This window comes from Electrophorus electricus, chromosome 10 (assembly GCF_013358815.1).
Source record: "Electrophorus electricus isolate fEleEle1 chromosome 10, fEleEle1.pri, whole genome shotgun sequence".
Lineage (NCBI taxonomy): Eukaryota > Metazoa > Chordata > Actinopteri > Gymnotiformes > Gymnotidae > Electrophorus > Electrophorus electricus.
This window is the reverse complement of record NC_049544.1, coordinates 4,243,530-4,265,438: the sequence shown is the minus strand read 5'-3', so window position 1 is coordinate 4,265,438 and position 21,909 is coordinate 4,243,530. Positions and strand designations below refer to the sequence as shown.

The 21,909-nt window shown below is 46.1% G+C and overlaps 1 protein-coding gene across 7 annotated transcripts in view; it reads right to left on the bottom strand.

The window, feature by feature from the left end:
• col14a1a (collagen, type XIV, alpha 1a) overlaps nucleotides 1-21,909 on the bottom strand; it is a 72,348-nt gene that overhangs the window by 24,730 nt on the left and 25,709 nt on the right. For 6 of the 7 annotated variants that reach the window (XR_004776569.1, XM_035530676.1, XM_035530675.1 and 3 more), the window contains 18 exons: nucleotides 21,534-21,663; nucleotides 21,091-21,230; nucleotides 20,747-20,873; nucleotides 20,040-20,179; nucleotides 18,172-18,304; nucleotides 17,729-17,773; nucleotides 17,191-17,333; nucleotides 14,505-14,640; nucleotides 12,520-12,642; nucleotides 11,336-11,485; nucleotides 8,560-8,676; nucleotides 5,987-6,133; nucleotides 5,145-5,207; nucleotides 4,237-4,376; nucleotides 3,333-3,456; nucleotides 958-1,101; nucleotides 704-868; nucleotides 317-355 (listed from right to left, as the gene is read on the bottom strand). Coding sequence is in view for 6 of the 7 variants with exons in the window: in XM_035530676.1 (XP_035386569.1) it covers nucleotides 317-355; nucleotides 704-868; nucleotides 958-1,101; nucleotides 3,333-3,456; nucleotides 4,237-4,376; nucleotides 5,145-5,207; nucleotides 5,987-6,133; nucleotides 8,560-8,676; nucleotides 11,336-11,485; nucleotides 12,520-12,642; nucleotides 14,505-14,640; nucleotides 17,191-17,333; nucleotides 17,729-17,773; nucleotides 18,172-18,304; nucleotides 20,040-20,179; nucleotides 20,747-20,873; nucleotides 21,091-21,230; nucleotides 21,534-21,663 (2,206 nt within the window). In the remaining variant the exon portion in view is untranslated. The remainder of the gene's footprint in view (nucleotides 1-316; nucleotides 356-703; nucleotides 869-957; nucleotides 1,102-3,332; nucleotides 3,457-4,236; nucleotides 4,377-5,144; nucleotides 5,208-5,986; nucleotides 6,134-8,559; nucleotides 8,677-11,335; nucleotides 11,486-12,519; nucleotides 12,643-14,504; nucleotides 14,641-17,190; nucleotides 17,334-17,728; nucleotides 17,774-18,171; nucleotides 18,305-20,039; nucleotides 20,180-20,746; nucleotides 20,874-21,090; nucleotides 21,231-21,533; nucleotides 21,664-21,909) is intronic. The other variant, XM_035530673.1, reaches the window with a different exon arrangement.

Genomic DNA, 21,909 nt, shown 5'->3' with positions numbered 1-21,909 from the left:
GAAAGTCCTCTGTCGTCTTGGAAATGCGAGAATTAAAACGCTACATGAGTATATTAGACTTCTGACCTGGTCTCACTTCATGGATGCTAATATATTATAAATCCAGATGGGATGTCTAGTTTTACATTTTTGAAGAATCATCGCACACAATGCCAGACATCGATGCAGCGATAAAATAGTGGTCAGATTATCCAGTGTGGAATTGTTAAATGTTGACACTGAAATATGAGAATGTAATCATTCAGATAAGGAATCTTGTGATTACACAAGGCAGCCATGAGCACACAGAACGTGAGTATGCATATTCTCCCCTCACCTGCCAAAGGGCTCCCGCTCATCAACACCGAGGGACAGGCTGCAAACGAAAGGGTCCAGTTACACTTCAACATGCTTGGGATTACGGGGGAATTAAGGCGGTCCAGGATTACGGGGGAATTAAGGGGGTCTGACCGTCCTAATTAAGATGCCCCCCCCCCAAAAAAAAAGATAAAAACAAGTTGCATTCCATTGGTGTGACAGGCTCCGAATGAACTAGTGTACGCATTAGAGTAAACCAATATCACAAACTCATTTCAGTTAACACCACAAAATGTGAAGACCTACTTAAAGCAAAACTGTAAATCAGAATGTAATGTCAGTGTCTTGTACGTGGTTAAGACCTAATAGACCACAAGAGACCGGGTCCGTCCTCTGTGACACTTACTGGCTGTCGCCGCCTCACACACAAACGTTATGAGCTGCTCCTCGATCTTCTTTACAGCGTCCAGGTCGTCCACGAAGAAGACGTGTCTTTCACTGGGCTTGCTGGCAATGTTCACCAGCTCCCCGTAATCGGCATCGGCAAAGCCGATGGCAAAGATGATGTAACCTAAAGCAAAGCGCGTATGAGCTCGGATCGGGCGTGGGCATGTGTCTGGAGCGCTCTTCCGTAAACGACATCACTGAAGCGTCACTCACCCTCCACCTGCATCAACTCGGAGATCTTGTTGACGTCGTCCTGTGAACGGCCATCCGTGAGCACCACCAGCACTTTGGGGATGCCCCGCCTCACGCCGTCGTCCTCCGTGAAGATGCTTTCCTTCACGTGCTTGATGGCTCGGCCTAGTCACATGGCGCGAAGCACAGGTGTGAGGGTCCAGTGCTGGAAGCACCGCTTACAACAGCCCGCAAAGTGACAGAAGATATTTAGATTAGGTCGCTCGAGTGACATGTGCATTCTGGAAGGGGACGCTGAAGATGAGGCACCATGCCAACAGTTGCTGAGAAACAGTTGCTGACGCTTTGATCTGTGAAGTAAACAAGCTGCCACAGTTAAACGTAGCATCTTAAAGGCACTTTAAAATGGCCGTCTAATGATTTTACAGTTACACTTGCGTTGTTATGGCCGCTAACACGGTAGCATACATGACGTGTGCGTCTCGAAATCTAAATGTGATATTAAAATATGGCACACTTACAGAGTAATGTTATGACAGCTAACATGGCCATCCTGACATGGAGTGCTTGTTAAAAAAATAGTTGACTGTATTTAGCTTGGCATTTTGACATGCTTTTTACGGACGTATTTCCTTAATGGTTACTATTTCTGAGCAAGCAAAGCCCCATAGTATTCAGCACACAGACAGACCAAAGAACGGAAGCTAAAAAGGAAGTTGCTGTAGACCTTTTAAAGTCATTTCTCTCATGATAGGCGCCCGGCATCACTTGTGACAGACTGAAGCGGTGGCATCTACTAGCGCTTTCTACCCCGCAGACACGTTTCCCATCACGGAAGGCACAGCACGGTGACAGGATAGCAGCGGTAGACTGCCTCACTTGGAACTTGCACCTAATCTCCCAGTAGCGTCTAAAGTTAGCTCCAACGAGAAGGCACCAGCGTAGACTCCCCCGTGCTAACGAAGCTGTGAATGAAATGCGAGCGCTGTGTGGGATTACAGAGGGATGAGTCAAAATGTCTGGGGTTCCCGTGGCTATGCTTCCCAGCCCTCCATTTTTATTACCTCAGCTTTCCGAACAAGACGTTGTGTACCTGAGTCTCTAAAATCATGCTGGAATAAGAGGGGTCACGGCAGAGACACAAGCTGCTGCTTCGGTTTGAGTGGGAGGCGAAGCAGGTTCGAGCCGTGGGTGATGTCCTGAGTGAATGGGCACATCATTATTTAAAAGGGTGAGAAAGTTTTGTCTATTAACTTTTGTTGAGTGGCTTTGTGTACTTGACCACATGGTGTTAAAGAATAAGTTAATAACGATACTGTTTCGATAAGTTAAACAGTAACACTGTCGAGCACAGAGATTTTCAAGAAAACCATCGTCTTTCTTTGTCGTTCCACAGAGTCTCCTTATACACACTCTTCACTCCATGTCAGGACAGAGGCTTCTAATCTAGGTGGAATATTGGAGTTTCTACTTTAGCATTCATCGAATAGGGCCAATCACTCTGATCCCGTCCCTTAACCGCTCTGTGTTTGAATATATGAAAGCACAGCTTGGGGATTAAGGCCTAATACCCCTCACCCAAGAAATCAATGCTGGCCTGACCCCAAATGAGCAGGTTGCGTGTGAAGAAATAAAGGCCCCGGCCTAATAACGCCTAGCTCATGTGTGTCTGCAGACGCACACCAGCCAAACCCAGAAATATCCCAGCATGTAGTCAAAGCAGCTCACCCACGGCCTGTCAGCCTATCGCCATAGAGAACATCCCTCAGTGGGGGACTATTTGCATTTATGTGTCTATGAATGTGTGTGTGTGTTGGACACAGCAGCTTGGAGGATCTGGGGGAGGCGTCTGCCACAAGGCTGCTATACTGTCACCAGGTGCAGGAAGAGGTGTTTCATTTAAGAGCAATGATTCTCACCACACCCACTGAGCACATGACACAGCATGCTCAGCCTGCTCAGAGCTGTGCAGTCAGTAAATGATGGGAGCATATAAGAGCATTTAAGAGCGTGGCAAAGTCAACGACTCTTCAGCTAAACCTTTGAGACAAAGGGGGAGCTTTTTGCATGGACAAAGTGCAAAATGTCTGCAAAATGCATCAGCAAGGTGAAAGTTTTAGACATTAAGGATGTTGAGGCTATATCTGATTGTCATACTCCTCAGAAATAAGTTATTCCGGGAAATCCAAACACTAGAGACTTACATAGGAGATGCCACCAGAACCATCCGTGCAGTGGAAATGAAGTCATAATAAAGTCATATTTGAAGGGTCATGGCTGCTTCCAGAAGTCTCTAAGCCTAAATCTTACTCTCCTTCCCTTCTGTAGCACCTGCTGCTACGTGCTAAATCACTGGGAGGAAGAGGTGTAGTCAGCTCTCTGGCCCTGCTACGTGCCTGTCTTGGTATTTCCGCCCTTATAGGTGATGCGTTTCACGGCATCCAGGAGAGACTCCTTGTCGCTGTAGGAGCTGAGCTTGAACTCGGTCCTGGCGTCGTCGCTGAACTGAACGATGGCCACCTGTCAGAGGGAGAGCAGGCAGAGTTTATCACACCTGCAGGCTTCGCTTCGCACTCCACTGAACTCGGACTGAGCCGTGAAGATAAACACGTCCCTGCGGCTATCTTTCTGGCCTCAGGATAGAGAGGGCCGGTGCGTCATTTCCCACAGTCCTTGGCTGCTTATTGCAACGCCCCTTCATGTCTAAGGTCGGATAGTGTGTTTGCATATGAGCAGCCATAGCTACATTTTGTTCTTTTTTTCAGTTAAGATTTGTCTATTTTCTTTGGAGCTTCTTTCCAGATGTTATTTTTATTTAGGTGTTGTTGTTTTTTTCTTTTCTGGTAGCGCATCCACAGCTGTGCTGTCATGCACCCTGATGAGATTTGATGAAGATCCATGGGCTCTGGGCTGGTGTGTCTAGACTGATGCTATTTTTACTCAATGTTTTTTCTTAGGTCCCGGTTTAAACACTAGGCAGTGTGGTGACTATGCCTCCCTGCCCAGAATAGCCCTTCCCATGATGCCTCAAACAAATAAACTTTGGCTACAGCACTATAAAAAATAAAAAATAAAACACAGAAATGTGCATTTTGTTTGTGTTCTTTTCTTTTTTAATATTGCAATGGCATCCCAAGAGAGCTAATTACTGAACCAGGAGTTGCAGTCTTTAGTTGTATTCATGACACAAATTTTTTTTATATATATTCTCCTCTGTCATCATAGATGAGGTGTGATGAAAATGTTTAAATGGTGCGTGTTTGAATGATTCACATGGCCAGGAGGCCGGTGCCAGCACACCTGGGTTCCTTCAGGGCCGATCACGTCCAGGGCACCTGTCGTGCTGTACAGGAAGTGGATAATCTTCTGGAAGTTGTCATCTCCTATACTCCAGGAGCCATCCACTAAGAACACCAGGTCCGCCTTGGCGGCTTTGCACACTGGGGAGGGGGGATGAGTGAGAATTCACAGAGACGGAACGGTCATTACTTCGTGAATGTCGCAGTACAAGAGATTCCGAATGATCCCTGGCACTCGGCCGGGTCTCCGATAGGAGCCTCCGTCACGGCACGCCAGATAACGGCAGGCTGCTAATGAATTCCCAGCTCCTGCTTTTCTCTCATCCTTCCTGCCAGAGTGCCTCCCTTGCTGTCATGGGATTTAAGGCTAGAAACATGGCCTTCTTTAAGCAGGGGTAATACCGAACACCCCAGGGAATGCGCCTGGCGTAAACAAGGCAGAGCGTGGGAGATACGGACACGTACTTTCTTCTGTGCAAATCTCAGTGGGCGGAGTGTTTCGCTTGTTGTGCTGTTTTGAGAAGGATTTTTTTTTTCAATTAAATTCTATTTTGAAAACTTTACAATATTGAAATGAAGAAGGAAGGAAAATTTCTTGCCTCGCTTGAAGACGCATAGTTTAGTGATATTTTACACTAAATGTCAAAAGGTGTCAATGTGTCTTTCAGGCTCTTATAAAATAAACATTTTTTAGACAGGTTTGGGCAAAGTCCAATTTATTTATTGAGTTGTTGGACTCAAAGAACTAGAAAAGGGTAGCTGTCAGATTAAATATTTGTCAATGAAAGGTCAAACAACCCACAGGGACATATCAGCCCAACCGAAAAAAAGCAAACAGGCCAGTTAAAAAAACCTAAAAACATCTCCGTTTCCAAACCACACCCCACCCCAAGCCCTCTTCTGTCTTACCTTCTTTGGCCGGGGGAACAGTGGATGGTCGTGCGGTGGTGGGAAGCTGGGTTGGAGCTGGAACTAAAGCAAAATAAGTCATTGCAGAAAGCATGACACACAATAGCTCCACGCAGATGTTGTGTTCGCTTGACGCAGGCCCGACTCCGAGCAGAGCCACCGCTCTCCTCGGGGATGGCGCAATCCTTCAGACGGTGACGGAGCATGTGCTGTCAGACACAGAGCAGCTCTGCTCGCCCCGTTGGCGGGGAAATGGCCTGTATCATTGACCTGTTACTACTGCCGCTAAGTGACACACGAACACAAGGGTTGGGCGGGTGGGGTAGGGTGTTGGGAGATCACAGCTGGCAGGTAGCCGAGAGCAAGTGCACTACCTGTTCCAATACTGTACAATCACTTAGTTTAATATGAGTATCAGTGTAATGTTTCTGACGCTACAAAATTCTCCACACCTCAAAGGTAGGGTCAGCAATTTGAACTCAGAAAACACTTTGAAATATCTGGTAAAATTCTTGTCACCTAGGAGCTATGGAGAAAAAAAAATGCTCATAGGAAAATCTGGTCTCTGTGGCTCTGTAATTAACTGAAAATTTCAGAGCATAACTGAAAAAGGACCATAAACATCCACCAAATGTGAGCTAGTCGGCGTGCATCTACTTGCCCGTCAGTCATGTTGTGTGGGCGTGGCTTTGAGGAGAATGCTGAAAGGAGGAGTTCTAGCATCAGCTAACTTCTATCAAAAATTAATGACTATACCTTTAAGAAGAACCTAAACTACAGTGAAGAAAATGACTGTAGGGTGACAGGGTGAACCTCACATAGACGGAGAGAGAGTTATTTACGTGTGGTATCCATGACGGTGACGGCAGGACCCTCTGTGCTCTGCAGCTGTGCGTGGATGCTGATCTTGTACTGAGTGTTGGGCGACAGGTCGAAGAAACACCACATGCTGGATCCACCGCTCAACAACACCTCCTGCCGCTGGCCGTCTGGGAGTCAAAAACAGCATGATATGGGCGAGTAGGTCTTATATGGTGGAGTGATGTTCTGATGACGAACTACGCTTGGTATTGAGTTTAGGAACAACCCAATTCAAACACAACTAATGCAGCTAATCAAAGCCCTTATTGGCTGGAGCAGGTATGCTAATTAGGGCTAAGCTCAGCAGTGCTGCAGAGCTCGGGGAGGGCGGCTGGGAAATGGCTGTCCACGGGGCCATGTGTGTTCCGGACTCACCCTATTAGGGAGGGCAAAGCAAGTTCAATTGAATTACAATCTCTGTCAGGCCTTGCTTAGTCATGTTCTGCTGAATGAAAAACTAACGTGAATAAATGTGTGAAAACACTGGACGCACTGGTCGGACGGAGGCAGGACGCAGGATGAGAGGAGATAGTCCCCGCTAATGACTGCTATTCATCACCATCGCTGCAATCATTATTTTTCCAAAGCTGTTCTGAAGTCAGGGAAAGTGAAAGAGTACACGTGGTCTAACCTCACCGTGGGTTCACTGGAAAGGTGCTTATGAGGGAACCTGAGGTGCGACACAGGGTTACTATAATCAGTCCACCAAGCCACTGAAGCTCAGGGAAGAGAGACATCTCTGGTCTGCTCAAATATTGGATTCTCTCGCTCCCTGGCACCTTCCTACTTCTTTATCTCTCTTTCTCTCTCTCTCTCTCTCTCTCTCTCTCTCTCTTTCCCACTACGTTCCAGCAGTATCGTTTCTCCTGTAGCTAATACTGCTATCCAAAATCTCAGTTTGTCTCATAAGTCTTGATCAGCCTGTCATTAAACAACGTCCTGTGTTAGGTACGTAATTCAGAAGCAACAATATTGCATCAGATGAGAAAAACAGTGGGCTCCGAATTTCTTTCTACCCACGTGAAGATTACTTTCCAAAAGCTCATCTCCAGTCTCTCCCCCTGGACCCTTTGCCTAAAAACCCTCTATGTTAAAGGTAATGGAGGGTGCGCTTTTATTTTCTATCGCCCCACGGGACTAATGCAGCCCGCCAACACCATAATCCATTAATGAGTCTGAGCAAATATGCTTTCCATCAGATCTATCAGCTGTTTTCTGAGCTGACAAAGCCTTGTTGGTGTAAAATAAGCCCATGGTTAGGTGAGAACTGCTTGTCGACTCTACAAGCAATTATTCAAGAGTCTCTTTTTAAGCATTTGTTTCAGCAAATGGCACTTTGCAGTCCAGTCACATCTCTTGCAGAATCAGGACGCTTCCTCTCCTCCCTGCCTTGTGCACCAGGAGACATGCCGGTTTTGTTCACTGGGATGAAATATCCCAGTTTTTTTTCCCATAAGGAATCCTCAATAAGATGGTCTTGCCAATAATAAGGTGCTTACAGCATTTCACCACCCTGATGGATCTTCAAAGTCATACATACTTTAAAACGGCACACACGCAATCATCACACATTTATACCTACAGCTTATGAGGTTGAGTTTGAAATGTGTGTTTGACCGGATGTATGGACACAGTTATACAGCGCGCTGTCCGCCAGGCCCTGCTGTATGGACTCCTCTCTGCATGCGACAGCCACTCGAGGGAGGCTTGTCACTCAAATTTTCAAGATTCCCTACATAATGTCAATTTGTTCTTTAAGATGCCTCTCCCCTACCTACGCACACACACACACACACACACACACACACACACAAACGAACGCTGAGAGGCATGCACACACACACACACACACACAAACGAACGCTGAGAGGCACGCACACACACACACACACACACACACACAAATGAACGCTGAGAGGCATGCACACACACACGCACACACACACGCACACCCACACACCCACACACGCACACCCACACATGTACATGCACGCACGCACACACACACACACACACACGCACACCCACACACACCCATACACGCACACGCACGCACGCACACGCGCACACACACACGCGCACACACACACACACACACACACAGACACGTGCACACACGCACACACACACAGGGTAACAAGAACTATTTGAATAGTTCCAGTGAACCTAAGCCTTGTGTGCACTAGAGGCCTGAAGGAGGGAAGGGAGTAAGTGTCCAGATGAGCACTAATAGTGAGGTATCAGACGCAGGAAGAAAGTCAACAAAGCAGAAAAGTCTTTACAAATCGGAACAGAAGCCTCGTCAGCGCATTCCAGCAGCACCGCGCTCAGACATGGGAGTGCAGCCAACGTGCCGGGAAGGCCCACGTTATCCGATTTTTCTCAAGGCAATAACTTTAACTTGGATCTGAACATGCCAATATTTCCCTGGGGTGGGGGGCCAATCAGAAAATACCGGTAGCACTGTTTTTGTGTGTGTGTGTGTGTGTGTGTGTGTGTGCCTGCACGCATGTGTGCATGTCTTATCTATGAGAGTGTGCGTTTTGCTGCTCACTCAGAAGTGACTCGATGGTGACCCTGAAGTCGGAGGCGTGGAGGTGTTGCTGCCACTCCGCACACATGCTGTTGCTCTGCACCTGGTATGTCCTGAGCTGACTCACTCCCAGAAACCCTGCAGCACACAAGAGACAGACCCACCAAGGAGTGAGCTAAAGAAACATACATAGTAAGAACAGCATATAGGAATTTGGTAATAAATACAATTCTGTTTGTATGTAATTAATATTAATAATCTAGAGACCAGTGAGTCCAAATCACAGTTCAGTGTTTTCCTTGTTCTGTGTATCTGATTCAAATCATCAGTTATTTGTCGATCCATTGGGCTTTATTATAAGACAAAAAACTAAATGATAACTCCAGCACTTGCATTGGGAGATACACAAACAGACAGTGTAAATGTTTTAAAATCACCTATTTTTACTTTAATATGATGAAATAAATCGATGCAAAACAGTTCTGAAATCCATCCATATAAGTCAACTGTCTTTCTTTAAGTGATAGAAAATGGTCAATAAAATGTTTATGCGTTTTTCCAGGAACCACTGCAGAGGTTTTTTTCTGAGGTATTCTGTGTGCGTTTATCGGAAGCTCATGTTGAAAAAGCACGAGGTTTGAGCAGCGTTGGGAACAAAGGCTCCCTTCCCCTCGTGCACCTCCTGCAGATTGGCCCTAGCCAGATGCCACTCTATTGGAACCACACGAAATGTTCTGTGTAAAAGAAGGAAGGAATGAGATCGGTCTTTTCGTTGTCCACAGCACATGGTCCCTCTTACTTGGTATACTCATCTACTGACTACAGTGTGTATTTTCGAATAAGAGACAGTATGACGGTATTCTGCTGTCATATCCACACCTCCACTGTGGTCATGCAGATTGCTGCAACAAAAATGATGTGGAAACCTAAACAGTTATGAGGAAGACATTTCTAGGCCATTAAGACTGCCCACAGGAGGCAGAATCTGAACTGTTGATTGCCTCTGCTGCTGTTGAAAAGTTCTTACTTTGCACATCATGGCAACAGTGTCTCAGATATGCCGCAACTGCAGGAAAATGGAAACACTGCACAAAAACATATGGCACAATAAAGAAGATTAGTGTGCAGGGTTTTGAATAATGCATGTGACAAGCCATCCTTTCTTCATGTAACCTGCACTATTTTAATGAACTCTATTAATGTGTAGACGAGCTTCAGTAGAGTCAAGTGAAAATACCAGCATTGTGGATTTAATTATTCAAAGGTCATATTGAAAATGCATGAAACAGTGATGTGACTCATAGAGCAGGTAGTATGCAGATATTATATACAGCAGGATAATAAAACCATGGGCTGAATATGGAGAGAGAGCATTAAAGGGCCAGTCTGTTGTGTGTAAGGGTACACGAGCCTTAAACTGCTGGCTGCTGCCACAGAAGGCAGCTAACACAAACCCGCTGATGGGCGGCGTGATATCAGACACGACGTGCCACTCCAGCTCACGACAACGGTCCTGGCTCCTTCTGTTAGCTAACTGGAATCGGTGCTAGCGGGTTGCTGGCAGTCATCTTCTAGACAGCATGTTTTATGTCATAATAAGATTCAGTTCCTGAAGAATGAGCATAGCGCAACCTTCACCACAAGGGCACAGAGGGGAGTGTGCTCCAAAAGAGCTTGTGGCAGAGTGTATTAGCCACCCACTACTCCACTGTTGAAGAAACTTCTGTCAGTGGCCCACCTTGGACGTTGCCCTTGTTTGTGTGTGTAAGACGAAATAAGAGAGCGGTGTGGTGACACTCCTGTATTCTTCTGGGTGGCCTTTGGCATCCCTGAGAAAAACCCAATCTGCTTGCTTTTTGATGAGAAAACCTCAGACACCCGTTACTGATGTACCTGCCGATATCCCATTTATATGCAACGGCTTGTGATTATGAGGAATGACTGACAGAATGTTCAAGGCTCCAGTGTTGAGCAAAAGTTAGGGCTCATGACAGGCTGCTCACAGACATGTAATGCCACAGTCATAAGTCTTTAACTCATCATACTTAAGGAGAAGGGCCAACATGGGAAGAGGTTTAATGGCAATTTAGAATGAGGCTGGAGCCTTGGTAATTCAGAGACTAGACACAGCTGTAGGAACACTACAGGAATCAATGAAATGGTGCTGATGGGTAGTACTGCTATGGAGACCCTCAGGTATAACCATCAATAGACAATTGTGTGTGTGTGTGTGTGTGTGTGTGTGTGTGTGTGCGTGCGCACATATGTGCGTGCGTGTGTGTGTGTGTGTGTGTGCGTGCGCATACACGCGTGCGTGTGTGTGTCTGTTTGTATATATGTCTAGTGTGTGTGTGTGTGTGTGTGTGTGTGTGTGTGCATGCGTGTGTGTGTCTGTATATATTTCTAGTGTGTGTGTGTGCGCACATACGTGTGTGCGTGCGTGTGTGTGTCTGTTTGTATATATGTCTAGTGTGTGCACGTGTGCGTGCGTGTGTGTGTCTGTTTGTATATATGTCTAGTGTGTCTGTGTGTGTGTGTGTGTGTGTGTGTGCGCGCATACGTGCGTGTGTGTGTCTGTATATATGTCTAGTGTGTGTGTGTGTGTGTGCGCGCGTGCATACGTGCGTGCGTGTGTGTGTCTGTTTGTATATATGTCTAGTGTGTGTGTGTGTGTGTGTGTGTGCGCGCGTGTGCGTGCGTGTGTCTGAATGTGTGTACATGTGTCTGTGTGTGTGTATGAATATGTCTGTATGGAAGTGTAGGCATTTGTGTGTGACAGAGAGGTCAGTACACTCACAGGTCTTGGCTGTGCCGGTGAGAGGTTCACTGGAGCCAGTGCTGTACGAGGCCATGACCTTGACGCTGTACTCCATGCTAGTGAGCAGGTTCAGAATCAGCAGCGTGTTGACGTCTCCCCCTACCAACATCTCCAGAGTCCGGCCTGCTTCTGAACGCAACACAGACAACTGCTAAGCTGAATGGAGGGAAACACATGACGAGCAGCACATGTGCAAGCAAAAACACACACACAAACGTATCAGAGCTGTGCGCCGTCGTGAAGCCTTGCTCCGGGACATCTGGAGCAAACACACAACTTAGCAGCACTGTTACACAAACCGCAGTCAAAATGTCTGAGTTTGTGCAAGTGTTTGTCAGGCAGCCACTAAGCTTGGCCCTTATACCTAGAGTAGCACAGACAATGACGATCACAACTAATCTTAGCAAAAGACTGCAAATGATGCAAAAAGACCTCACCCCAACAACTGCCAGAGAAATATCGCGGACTAAACTGAAAGCTAGGCAAAAAGATCTGTATCTATGACCCCCCACTCCGCAGCCCCCACACGCAGAAAAGACACAAAATATGAACCTCAGACTTTTCGTGCCCGTTGGCTAAATAAACAGTGCTGGCAGATGCATTTGCAGCGTGCTGCCAAGCTGCTGGTTGGTTAAGAATGCGTTGCACACAGGAGATGGAGGAGACTCGCTTCTCCACCACAGACTCAACTATGAGAGTATGTAATAGAAGGCAGGAGTTTATAGAGGCTCCACTTGATTCAGGGCTTCAGTGGAAAGGAGAATTGAGTGATATTTTCCCCCTCTGGTGTGATACAGACAAAACAAGAGTCTCTGTTGAAAGTTGAAACTAATAGTGCAGGTGGAGGAATGGGCATACTCAAGCCAGCAGACACTGAAGCAGATGTTTGCCCATGATGGGCTTGCGAGAGTTCCCGGCTACTCACTATGTCCTGGCGTGACCACTGTATCTCTTGTCTTGTGCATTTGCAAGTTTATTTTAAAACTTCATTTTAAAATAATTACAACACATTGACCACTCTGTGTGTGTATATGTTTGACTGTGTGTGTGTGTGTGTGTGTGTGTGTGTGTGTGTGTGTGTGTGTGTGTGTGTGTGTGTGTGTGTGTGTGTGTGTGCGCGCATATGCATGCGTGTGTGTGAGTGAATGCATGCCAACACACACCTGAAGCGGGTTGGTAGATGACCCTGTAGCCCATGGGTGGGAAGGCCGGGTGTTCCCAGGTAAGGCGGAAGCGGTCGTACCACTCGTCAGATACCCGAAGGTTCGTGGGGGCAGACAGAGGCACTGGCCGTCAGAGAGGAGACACAAACACCCAGCAGCTCTGTTTACAGCAGGCCTGCGGCTCAGACTTGTTTCCAGAGCAATATCCAACAGGAGCTTTCACCACAACAGAGCACAACATCAATCAGACATGACCGTTATTGTCTGTGCTGGCCAGAGCTGCTCCTTGGACAAACATGCCTCATTTTTTACGGAGTGACTCCTCCATAATACCTAGTGGATACTTGCAACATCCCATGATACAGTCAAGAACAAGAACAGGCTGTGTTAAAGAATAACCATTAATCAGGGCCTGCCTGCATATTACTTCCACTGCAGCACAAGCTTCTGCACATTCGTAGTTCGACTCCGTTCCAAGGTGACATTAACATTTTTAATCAATGAGGCACAGAACAGTAAATTGTCATTTGAAAGTGATCATTGAGAGTATGGTAAACATAATCAATTCCATCAGAGCAAATAAGGTAGGCTTGATCGCTTCATTACTGCTGTAAGAGTGCTGCTGTAATGGATGGCTTTCATTAAGCTTATTAGTGAGCAAAATCAATATTGGTCTGCCGGACCGAAAATGCAGTCCACAGGGGCGCAAAATGAACCGGTGGCCTTTCACCACTGTGTCTGCATCCACATCCAAGGACTTCTATAAAGCTGGAAGACACAATGTTCTATTTTCTACTGATACGCATGGCACTGCCGCTCTAATTTACTATAATCCCAAATAAATGGTGTTTGTATAGTTAGTGGCCATTTTGCGGATGATTTACAGCTAAATTACATTATGTGCAAAGACTATATTTCAACGAGGCACAAAACTGGACTGAAATTTAAGACAGCAAATTAAGACATCTTGGCTGTACAGGCAATAAGTATATTTAAGAACTAGAGTAAAAACTAATAAACGTAAATAAATAAGTCATATTAGTGCTGTGCACAAAGGAACAGGGAAGGAGGCTAAGAGAAGAAAGCAATTTATGAAATAGAAGAAGACTATGAGGAGCAAAAAAACAAATGTAAAAAAAAACGAAAGATGGCCATATATTAGAAGCACGGGGTGATTGCTACATATGTTATATCACTGATGTGGTTTAGAGTCATCTGCCCTCAATATCTACATGTGTTCCTTTCTTGTGTTCTCTTTCTCATGAGAACAACAGCAGTCATGAAACATACGAAAGATTAGAAGCTCCGCTTCAGTTTTAATTATCTCTATTCAAAAATACTTTCAGGTTTGGCAAATGATCTTGCAGGAGCTAAAGTAACCTATTTTCACTGGCATAGCCCTGTCCTTTACACCCTTTGGTATAAATGCCCCAAATTGCATATTCACAAGGGAAAACCCACAAAATTAACAAAATATGCAATATTGCTCTTTTGAAACCAGTCCTCTGTAGATGTATAATTTATGTGGGTTTGTACTTTTTTGTTATCATAAAAACCTTTAGTAAAGTTTTACCATCAAAGATATTTCTGTAAGTTCCGTAAGTTCCAGCATCCATTTAAAAGGCATTTATATATGCCTTCACGCTAACTCCTGCCATGTTCTTAAAAACAGCTCATCCATCAAAGCAACCAGCAGGGAGTGACGATGATTTCTCAGAGTACAGTCAGTGAACTGACTGAGCTCCCAAAGCAGGAGTATATCTCACAACTGATTGCACTAATCATATCAGGCATCCGTCATGTTGTGTACAGTGAGCACTTCTGTGAAAGAAGACCATCAACCTCTGCAAAGGGCGCGAATGTCAATAATGTCGGTGTCACTACATTACACCTGCATGATATAAAGAGAGACAGTAAGGTTGTTATCGACTCAGCGTAATGTGTAATCTTTAGTGTGTCCCCAGAGCAGAAGGGGAGAGACTTACATGTCCCTCCTGTGGAGGACACAGCAAGTGCACTGTCTTCGCCTTCTGGGTACACAGGGGTCACCGTGATCTTGTACTCTGTGTCTGAGAGGAGAGGCTGCAACAGCACGCTCTTCTCGTTAGCCGGGACCAGCACCTAGAGGAGAGAGGAAGACGTATAAGAGCAGAGAGTTCTTAAGGGTGTGTGTGTGTGTGTGTGTGTGTGTGTGTGCGTGCAGAAGTATCCGAATGTGTGGGAAAAGAGTAGCTGTAGGAGTGAATTGAAAGAGCATACATGACATATAGCTGCGTCAGTAATTCTGGATATGAATGCCTGTGAAGTGTGGGTGATTCTGAGGTTAAGCATGGGTGAAGCCGAGGTGATCCGAACTTGACGCAGCGTGCATATGGAACGAGGCAGTTATAATGGAAAAAAGGAGCCATACTCCCTCATCACAGACGCACCATCAATCACATACATAATCCTGGATCTCCTTTCCGAGTGTGTGTGGCAGCCAGTAGCTGTTACTGTGTGGGTGTCTGTCTCTGTGTGATAACAATATGATATTCAGGCAAAATAACCAGAGCTGAGACAAGTCAAAAAGTATAGAAGCATCCTGTTCTAGATAACAATGAACCGATATACTGAAAAACCCAGCGACTCAGTTTCCTTATACTGGTAATGGAATCGTCAGTTGAGCTGCCATCGCTTTCCCTCTCTTGTGTTCCATTACTAAACACAATTAAATCAAGGCAATTGCCACATTAACAAAATGTTGCAGAGTTCTTGGTTTACTGCTGCTTCTAACCTTGAATCATTGCAAATGATCACTAGTTAACTTAGAATGCAGTCAAAAAATGAACTGGGAAGAAAACTATTCTCAAATTTGCACAGAATATTATTTTATATTATGTATTTTTGCCATTATGTGCACAAAAGTCGGTTTCACTCAAAACTGAATTTGAAAGTGAATGATAATCACACTATCGCTAATTATACTGAGAAGATTAATGGTTTATTTGAACTTATTTGCTAGTGTGGAATGTTTTTCACAGCATCTCTGGCAAATTACTTTGCCAAACAAATTTGATTTAACTAAATGAAATAAGCTTGGAAGAGTGACTTCAAAGCAACAAGAAAGTATGACAAGCATAATACATATTCCCCTGAATCTGTTCCTCTAATCATTTAATGACTTCGCCGAAACAAGATCTGACTTCAAACTAACTGCAGCTGCAATGAGTGTTTTGATCATGATTCATTTCTCCTCCTTTGTATTCACACTGCAACGATCAATGATCCTTGTCAGGCAGACTGTTTGTCAACTTCTGCTCGCGTAGGCTGGTTTGGCCTACGTAGACTCCTGCAAAACAACGCCCATTAGTGGAGCTGTCCGCTAGGCGCATGGTGCTGAAGCCCGCCGACTAGAATTTGGTTCCCTCCCTTTACCTCTGCATTGCTTTCCATTCTCTCTCCCTAACTCTCTCATTGTCTCGAAATGAGCATGTCCTCATCTGACCCTTCTTTGAGAGCAACGGCGGACGTGTTCAGCTGTGTTCACTCTCTCTTATCTCTTACTCTCCTTCTCTTTGCGTGTCCCCTTCCCTTCGGCGACCTAAAGGCCAGTTCAACAATATAGTGGTATGTCCTTTGTTCTACCCTCCAAAATTTCTCTCGGTCTGTCCTGCTGAGGCTCTTCCATAAATAAAAAAATCCAAGTGGGTCTGATGGCTTGATAGTTAGACACACTTTCAGCACAGAGCGTTGGAGAATAACTTTGGGAGAGCTGCCTCGGTGCTAGCTAAATGTTTTATCAGTAAGCAAGCTGACTGCTCTCAGTTGTCTGCCTCTCATTTGCAGATTCAGCTCAACAGCACCATGACAGATTGTAAGCATGGCAAACAAGGTTGGAGTAAAATCAGTCAGACGTAAAAAAAAAAAAAAAAAAAAAGGTGCATTTTCACTTCAAATGTAGCACGGAGCATGAATTCACAACAGCTTCACTTCACAGCAGGATTCAGCAGCTAAGAAATAACTTGCAAGAAGCAGAGGTTTTTACACTACAGGGAGCCGCATTCAAAACAGCCACGGAGCTCTGAGCTAGTGGCGTCCTTGCAGTGGGAAACAGTGAGCGAGCCTAGACATCCCCAAGGGTTACCTGCCTTTGTAGAAAGGCATTACCCAGCTGTGTGTGTGTGTGTGTGGGGTGTGTGTGTGTGTGTGTGCATATGTGAGAACAAAAAAGTCTATAGATAGATAGATAGATAGATAGATAGAGCATTGAAATCCCCAAGGGTTACCTGCCTTTGTAGAAAGGCATTACCCAGCTGTGTGTGTGTATATGTGTGTGTGTGTGTGTGTGTGTGTGTGTGTGTGTGTGTGTGTGTGTGTGTGTGTGTGCGTGTGTGTGTGTGTGTGGTGTCTGTGTCTGAGCCTGGAGACATGTGTTACAGAATCTCTGTGGTTACACAGAGCAAAGGTGCTGATGAATTAAGAATTAAGTATTTCTCTGTGCACAATGGTAATAAATTTGTCATGTTATATTTGCGAGGGCAAATATTCTGTGAAGTAAAAGACCCTCACTGGAATACTATTACTGGAATACTATTCCAGTGAAAGGGATATTTGTCAGTTTCTGTTATAAATAGGTTTTTATTATATGAGACAGAACCGGCAAACACATTTTCTGCATGTGTGGATCCTTACCAACATCTCTGTTCGATCTCCTCCCAGGCTAACACAGGTCACTCTGTACTGCTCCACATCGAAGTCCTGAGGCTCCCAGCTCACCTGCAGGCTGCTCGTGGTCTCATCATCCACCCGCAGGTTAGTCACTCCCAGCCGGGCCACTGGAGGACGCAGCTCAATTATTCTCCATTCGGCTCATTTCAGTTCATCTCAAAACAATCTCGGTGCCGCTCAGCTCAGTTCACCAGGCAGTGAGACATGATGAAAACCCATGAAAACCTGCCCGGCTACAATAACACAGAGCTATAGGAACACAAACAATTGGGAAGCACAAACAACTGAGCCACTTAGCAGGCTGTGCAGCGGTAAACAGCCGCCATCTGGCTCCTCCAGGACATGAGTTAAGACCACAAAGCAGGGAGACAGGGAACAAAGAGTTGTCTCTTTCTGTGTCTGCCCGTCTGTCCATCTCCCTCTCTCCCTGCAGATGTGTCTCCCTGAGCGCCAGGCTTCCTCATCTCGTGGTATAACACACCATTCTTCGCCTGGCTCTCACCTGCCGGGGTTGTGAAGGGGATGGCCGTCGTAGACGTCGTAGCCACTGGGGACACAGAACAAGCTCATGGGTTCGGGTGGTGCTCAGATGACACACTGCAAAACCACTTATACGATGATACGATACGACTGTCGCTCGGAAGGCCGTGCTTTGAATTTCCTCCTTAATATACGCGTCCCCAAACACTCGACGTGACAAATTGTCGCAGCCCAACACCAGCTGCTCCTGCTTCCAGTGCCAGCACCACCCAGAACTCCAGCCCGAGCTGGAGTTCACCCCTTCTCACAGGCCCCATCCTCCCATCCCATGTCGACTGAAGGCATGGTATGTTATGGTAAAGTGTCCATCTGGACTGGGGGACATCTACATCCAGAACCTCCCTCCCGACCCAAATCCCCACATCAGCCATCGTTCATGCAGTGTTGGCGGACGCCCTGTCTTACATGTGGTCTGTAACGCTTTCGCGGGGCTGCTCTCAGCCTGATCCCTGTAGACGGCAGACAGCAGCACTTCATACTCCGTGAGAGGGGAGAGACTGTTCACCACGTACGAGTCGGCGTCGCCTCCCACGGCCATCTTTACAACACCGCACAGAGAGAAGGCAGGATTAACGGCGTGGCGTTATGAACAGGAACCGGGCACGATGCCAAAGCGCAGACATGATCAGAATAGTAACAGGAGAAAACACATCACATACACAGGGAATGACGTCCGTATGGATACAGCGGGATTCGCAAAAAACGATTCCAGGAGCAGTACTGGAAGAGGTGGTTGCGTTTGAGCCGACGTTTCAAACTTCTACAAGTGGTAAAAGTATCATGGGTTTGTGCCCGCCACCAACATGCCGCCAGTGATGGCTGAGGATCCAATGGTTGCATTTCTTCAAGTGTCTCTGAGGGGTAGAATATGGCTCTAACGCTAGCACGCATGAGGGATTGGCCCGTCGAGCCTGGTAATACGTCTTGGGGTGAGGAGATGGTGGCCTGGCTGCCAAGTGAGCTGGGAGGGGGATGTGTGAGGCTGGGCCGGGGCAGAGGCTTTGGGGTAAGGACCCGCAATCCAACCCACTTCCCAGCATGCCATTATTTTCTGCTCCGGTGGCTCTGGGCAAACATATCGACCTGCGGCGCTATCTGTAATGTACAGCTGCGCCAACTCCTCAGCCAGTCCTAAAAACTCCTGATGCGTTTCACTCCACACGTACGCACACGCACACACATACATACGCACATGCACGTGCACGTGCACGCACACGTGCACACGCGCCGTGATCATGCGCTGCACAGGGAGCTGAGACGCTTGGACTGGTCTCTGTCTGCTAGGCGAGGGAGTGGGGGATGATATATGCGATTGCTGCGGTTATTCTTAATGGGGAGTAACACAGTTGGTCCACATGACAGTTCAGATTTAGATTTCCAGGCCATATAGAACAATGTATAAATATGAATCGAGCACCTAAATAAATCATGCTACCGTTTCCTGCTGTCAAAATAAACTTTCTGTCTTCTTGGTTGGAAGAAATGGCAGAAAGAAATTCATAATAAAGTCACTGCCAAGTTCTTTAAAAGCAAATTCTGACAAAGTGCACAAAGACCAAGACAACAAAGATAAAAAAAACAAAACAACATATTGTTTGTTATTGGGTACTGGCTGAACCTAAGTATTAAACAGTAAACAGTAAAGAAATTCTCTTTAAAGTTTCTCTCGCCTTCTTTTCAGTTAATTAAACCCAGCTGTCCTGGACTCCTGCAACTATAGAAGTGAGCGAAGCAGAACATGACTGGATCCGAGCGCTGATGGAAAATGCCCCATCAACAGTGCCATGCTATGAAAACCATCCATCATATTTCGCGCCACACCTGGGGAGGACTGACGCCAGCAGAAACTGTCACCGCAACGTTGAGCTACTCTAAACCCGAAGCCACGTTCAGGGGTGCAGTGACAGTTCATAGTAAGGTCAGGAAAATTGGAACCTGAGCTCTCTGATATTTCATCCTTTTATTTTACTGCACCATGCAGAGATTTGAACCTCTGACTGCAGGGTTATGGGTGGGAGGCACAGTGCCACTGACATCTCGTTCTAGAATTCCTTACATGCTTCATTATTATTGCAATGCTCCACTAGACTGCAAAAAAAAAAAAAAAAAAAAAAAAAAAAAAAAACACCAAATGATTTGTAGTGTTTATATGGTTGCACCCACAGCTCTGTCAAGACCTCTTTTTTTCTTATGTGGGTTATGTGTTTGCTATCTGTGCTTTGAATGATTTTTTCCAGCGTCTACTGCGGTGTTACCCTCCCCCAGTGCCTGACCTCTCTAATGTCTCTGTCACTGCGGGTGGTCCAGGCCAGTTTGTAGAGAACCACATCATCGGCAGGCCGCGTCCAGCTCACCCGGAAACTCTCCGCTGTCACCTCACCGATCCTCAGGTCCAGCGGAGCTGGCACTCGTTCTAGGTCACATGGACATACAGGACCAATCAGGTTCCCTTATTCACTGAAAAAAAAAAAAATGTGACTCTTGCCAATTAAAAACAAATAACAGTGATGATTTTCCAGCCAAGGGAAAATCCTGTGCTAATATCTTTTTAAAGTCTGCATTATTTTTTTTAGCAGATATCAGATATGAGTTTGATTGTATTTTGCGCTGAGAAGGCCCACCTTTGCTGACGCAGCACAGACGTTTGATGCTGCACTTACTTTCAATTGGAAGGCCTTAGAAATTTCACTGTGCTATTATATCACCGAAATGCCAGAAGCAGAGCGCCTGAAGACCAATGATAGTGTGACAGTCCAGATCAATCACTGACCTCATGTAATGAATGCTTGCTGCTGAGTGTAATAGATTGCTTTGTCAGCAGTAATTTCTTTTTTTATCTGATGGAGAGATGCCTGCGTCTGAGCCTCAGCCCAGACACAGAGTCGAAAAGTGGTGCACAGATGAAGAAAATGCATTAAGATATGCCACGTTTTTCCCATTACTGTCGCTTTCTACATGCATTTGTGTAAACCGTTCTTACTTGTGGTGAAGCTTCCAAACAGAGGCTTTGACTGGGCGTTTTTATAGACAGCTAAGACAGCCACTGAGTACTCTGTCTGCGGTGCCAGATTCTTCAGGACCATGTGTGTCGCTGGGCCCATCTTGACCTGAGCCACGGCAGATGTGAAGATGCAATAACATACCAACTGTCCAATATCTTCCTATGAGTTCTAATTGTTTAAACACAGTTCGCATGTAACACACAAAAACTCAGCCATTCATTTCCCAAAGCCCTACATGGTCAGCGCCCCAAACCAGACTGTAGTTCTGAGGAAGTGATGGAGTGAGAAGAACAGAATCTGCTTGTTGTGTGTGGAAATGTACCTCGTTGGCCAGGCCGGTGTCGGCTTTGAAGTACTCGGTGCGATAGCCGACGACCTGGTTTGACGGCGCGTCCCAGCTGAGACGGACAGAGCTGTGGTCCACCTCAGTGACACGCAGGTTACGAGGAGGCTTCACAGGCACTGAAGACACAGACAGAAATCCCATTCAAGCCCCCCAAAATGCCCCAGTGTTTCCAGAGAAGAACTTCAGATTTAGTAAAGGCAAATTGCCTTATCAATTGGCCAGTATCAGCTCACTAGCACCATCTACCTCTAATCACTCTGTTTGCAAAATAATCAGGTAAGTTCCACCCAACCAAAGTAAATATTCACCAGGATGAACCAACAATGTCTAAAATTTGGCTTCCGGTGTAATGTGGCTATCACTTTGGCATGGGTAGCATGGGCTGTAAGAGGGTGTGGCAGGGAGGTTGTGGCACTAACAGGTGTTGCCCTGGGTGGTAGAAGGGTTGCTGGCCTCCTCCCCGAACAGGGCGTAGACGGTAACTGAGTACTTTGTGTCCGGGCTCAAATCGGTCAGCTCCAGGTCTGTCACTTTGTCTGCGACTTTTATCTGCAACACAAAACACATGTGCCAGCAGCACCATTGGACCGATGGCAGGGAGCTCTGGCTTGTGTCTCGGGTGGGTCAGTAGCGGCACTGAGAAAACTCAATTCAGTCAATAAGAGTGGAGGCACAGCTGACTTTGTGCATTACAACAAGTATGAAGGCATTGATCACTTTATTCAAATGTTCTGAAAGTTTCGAGTTAATTAAGAGGGGTCGTTAGAGGACAACAGGCATATCGATATAATGCAC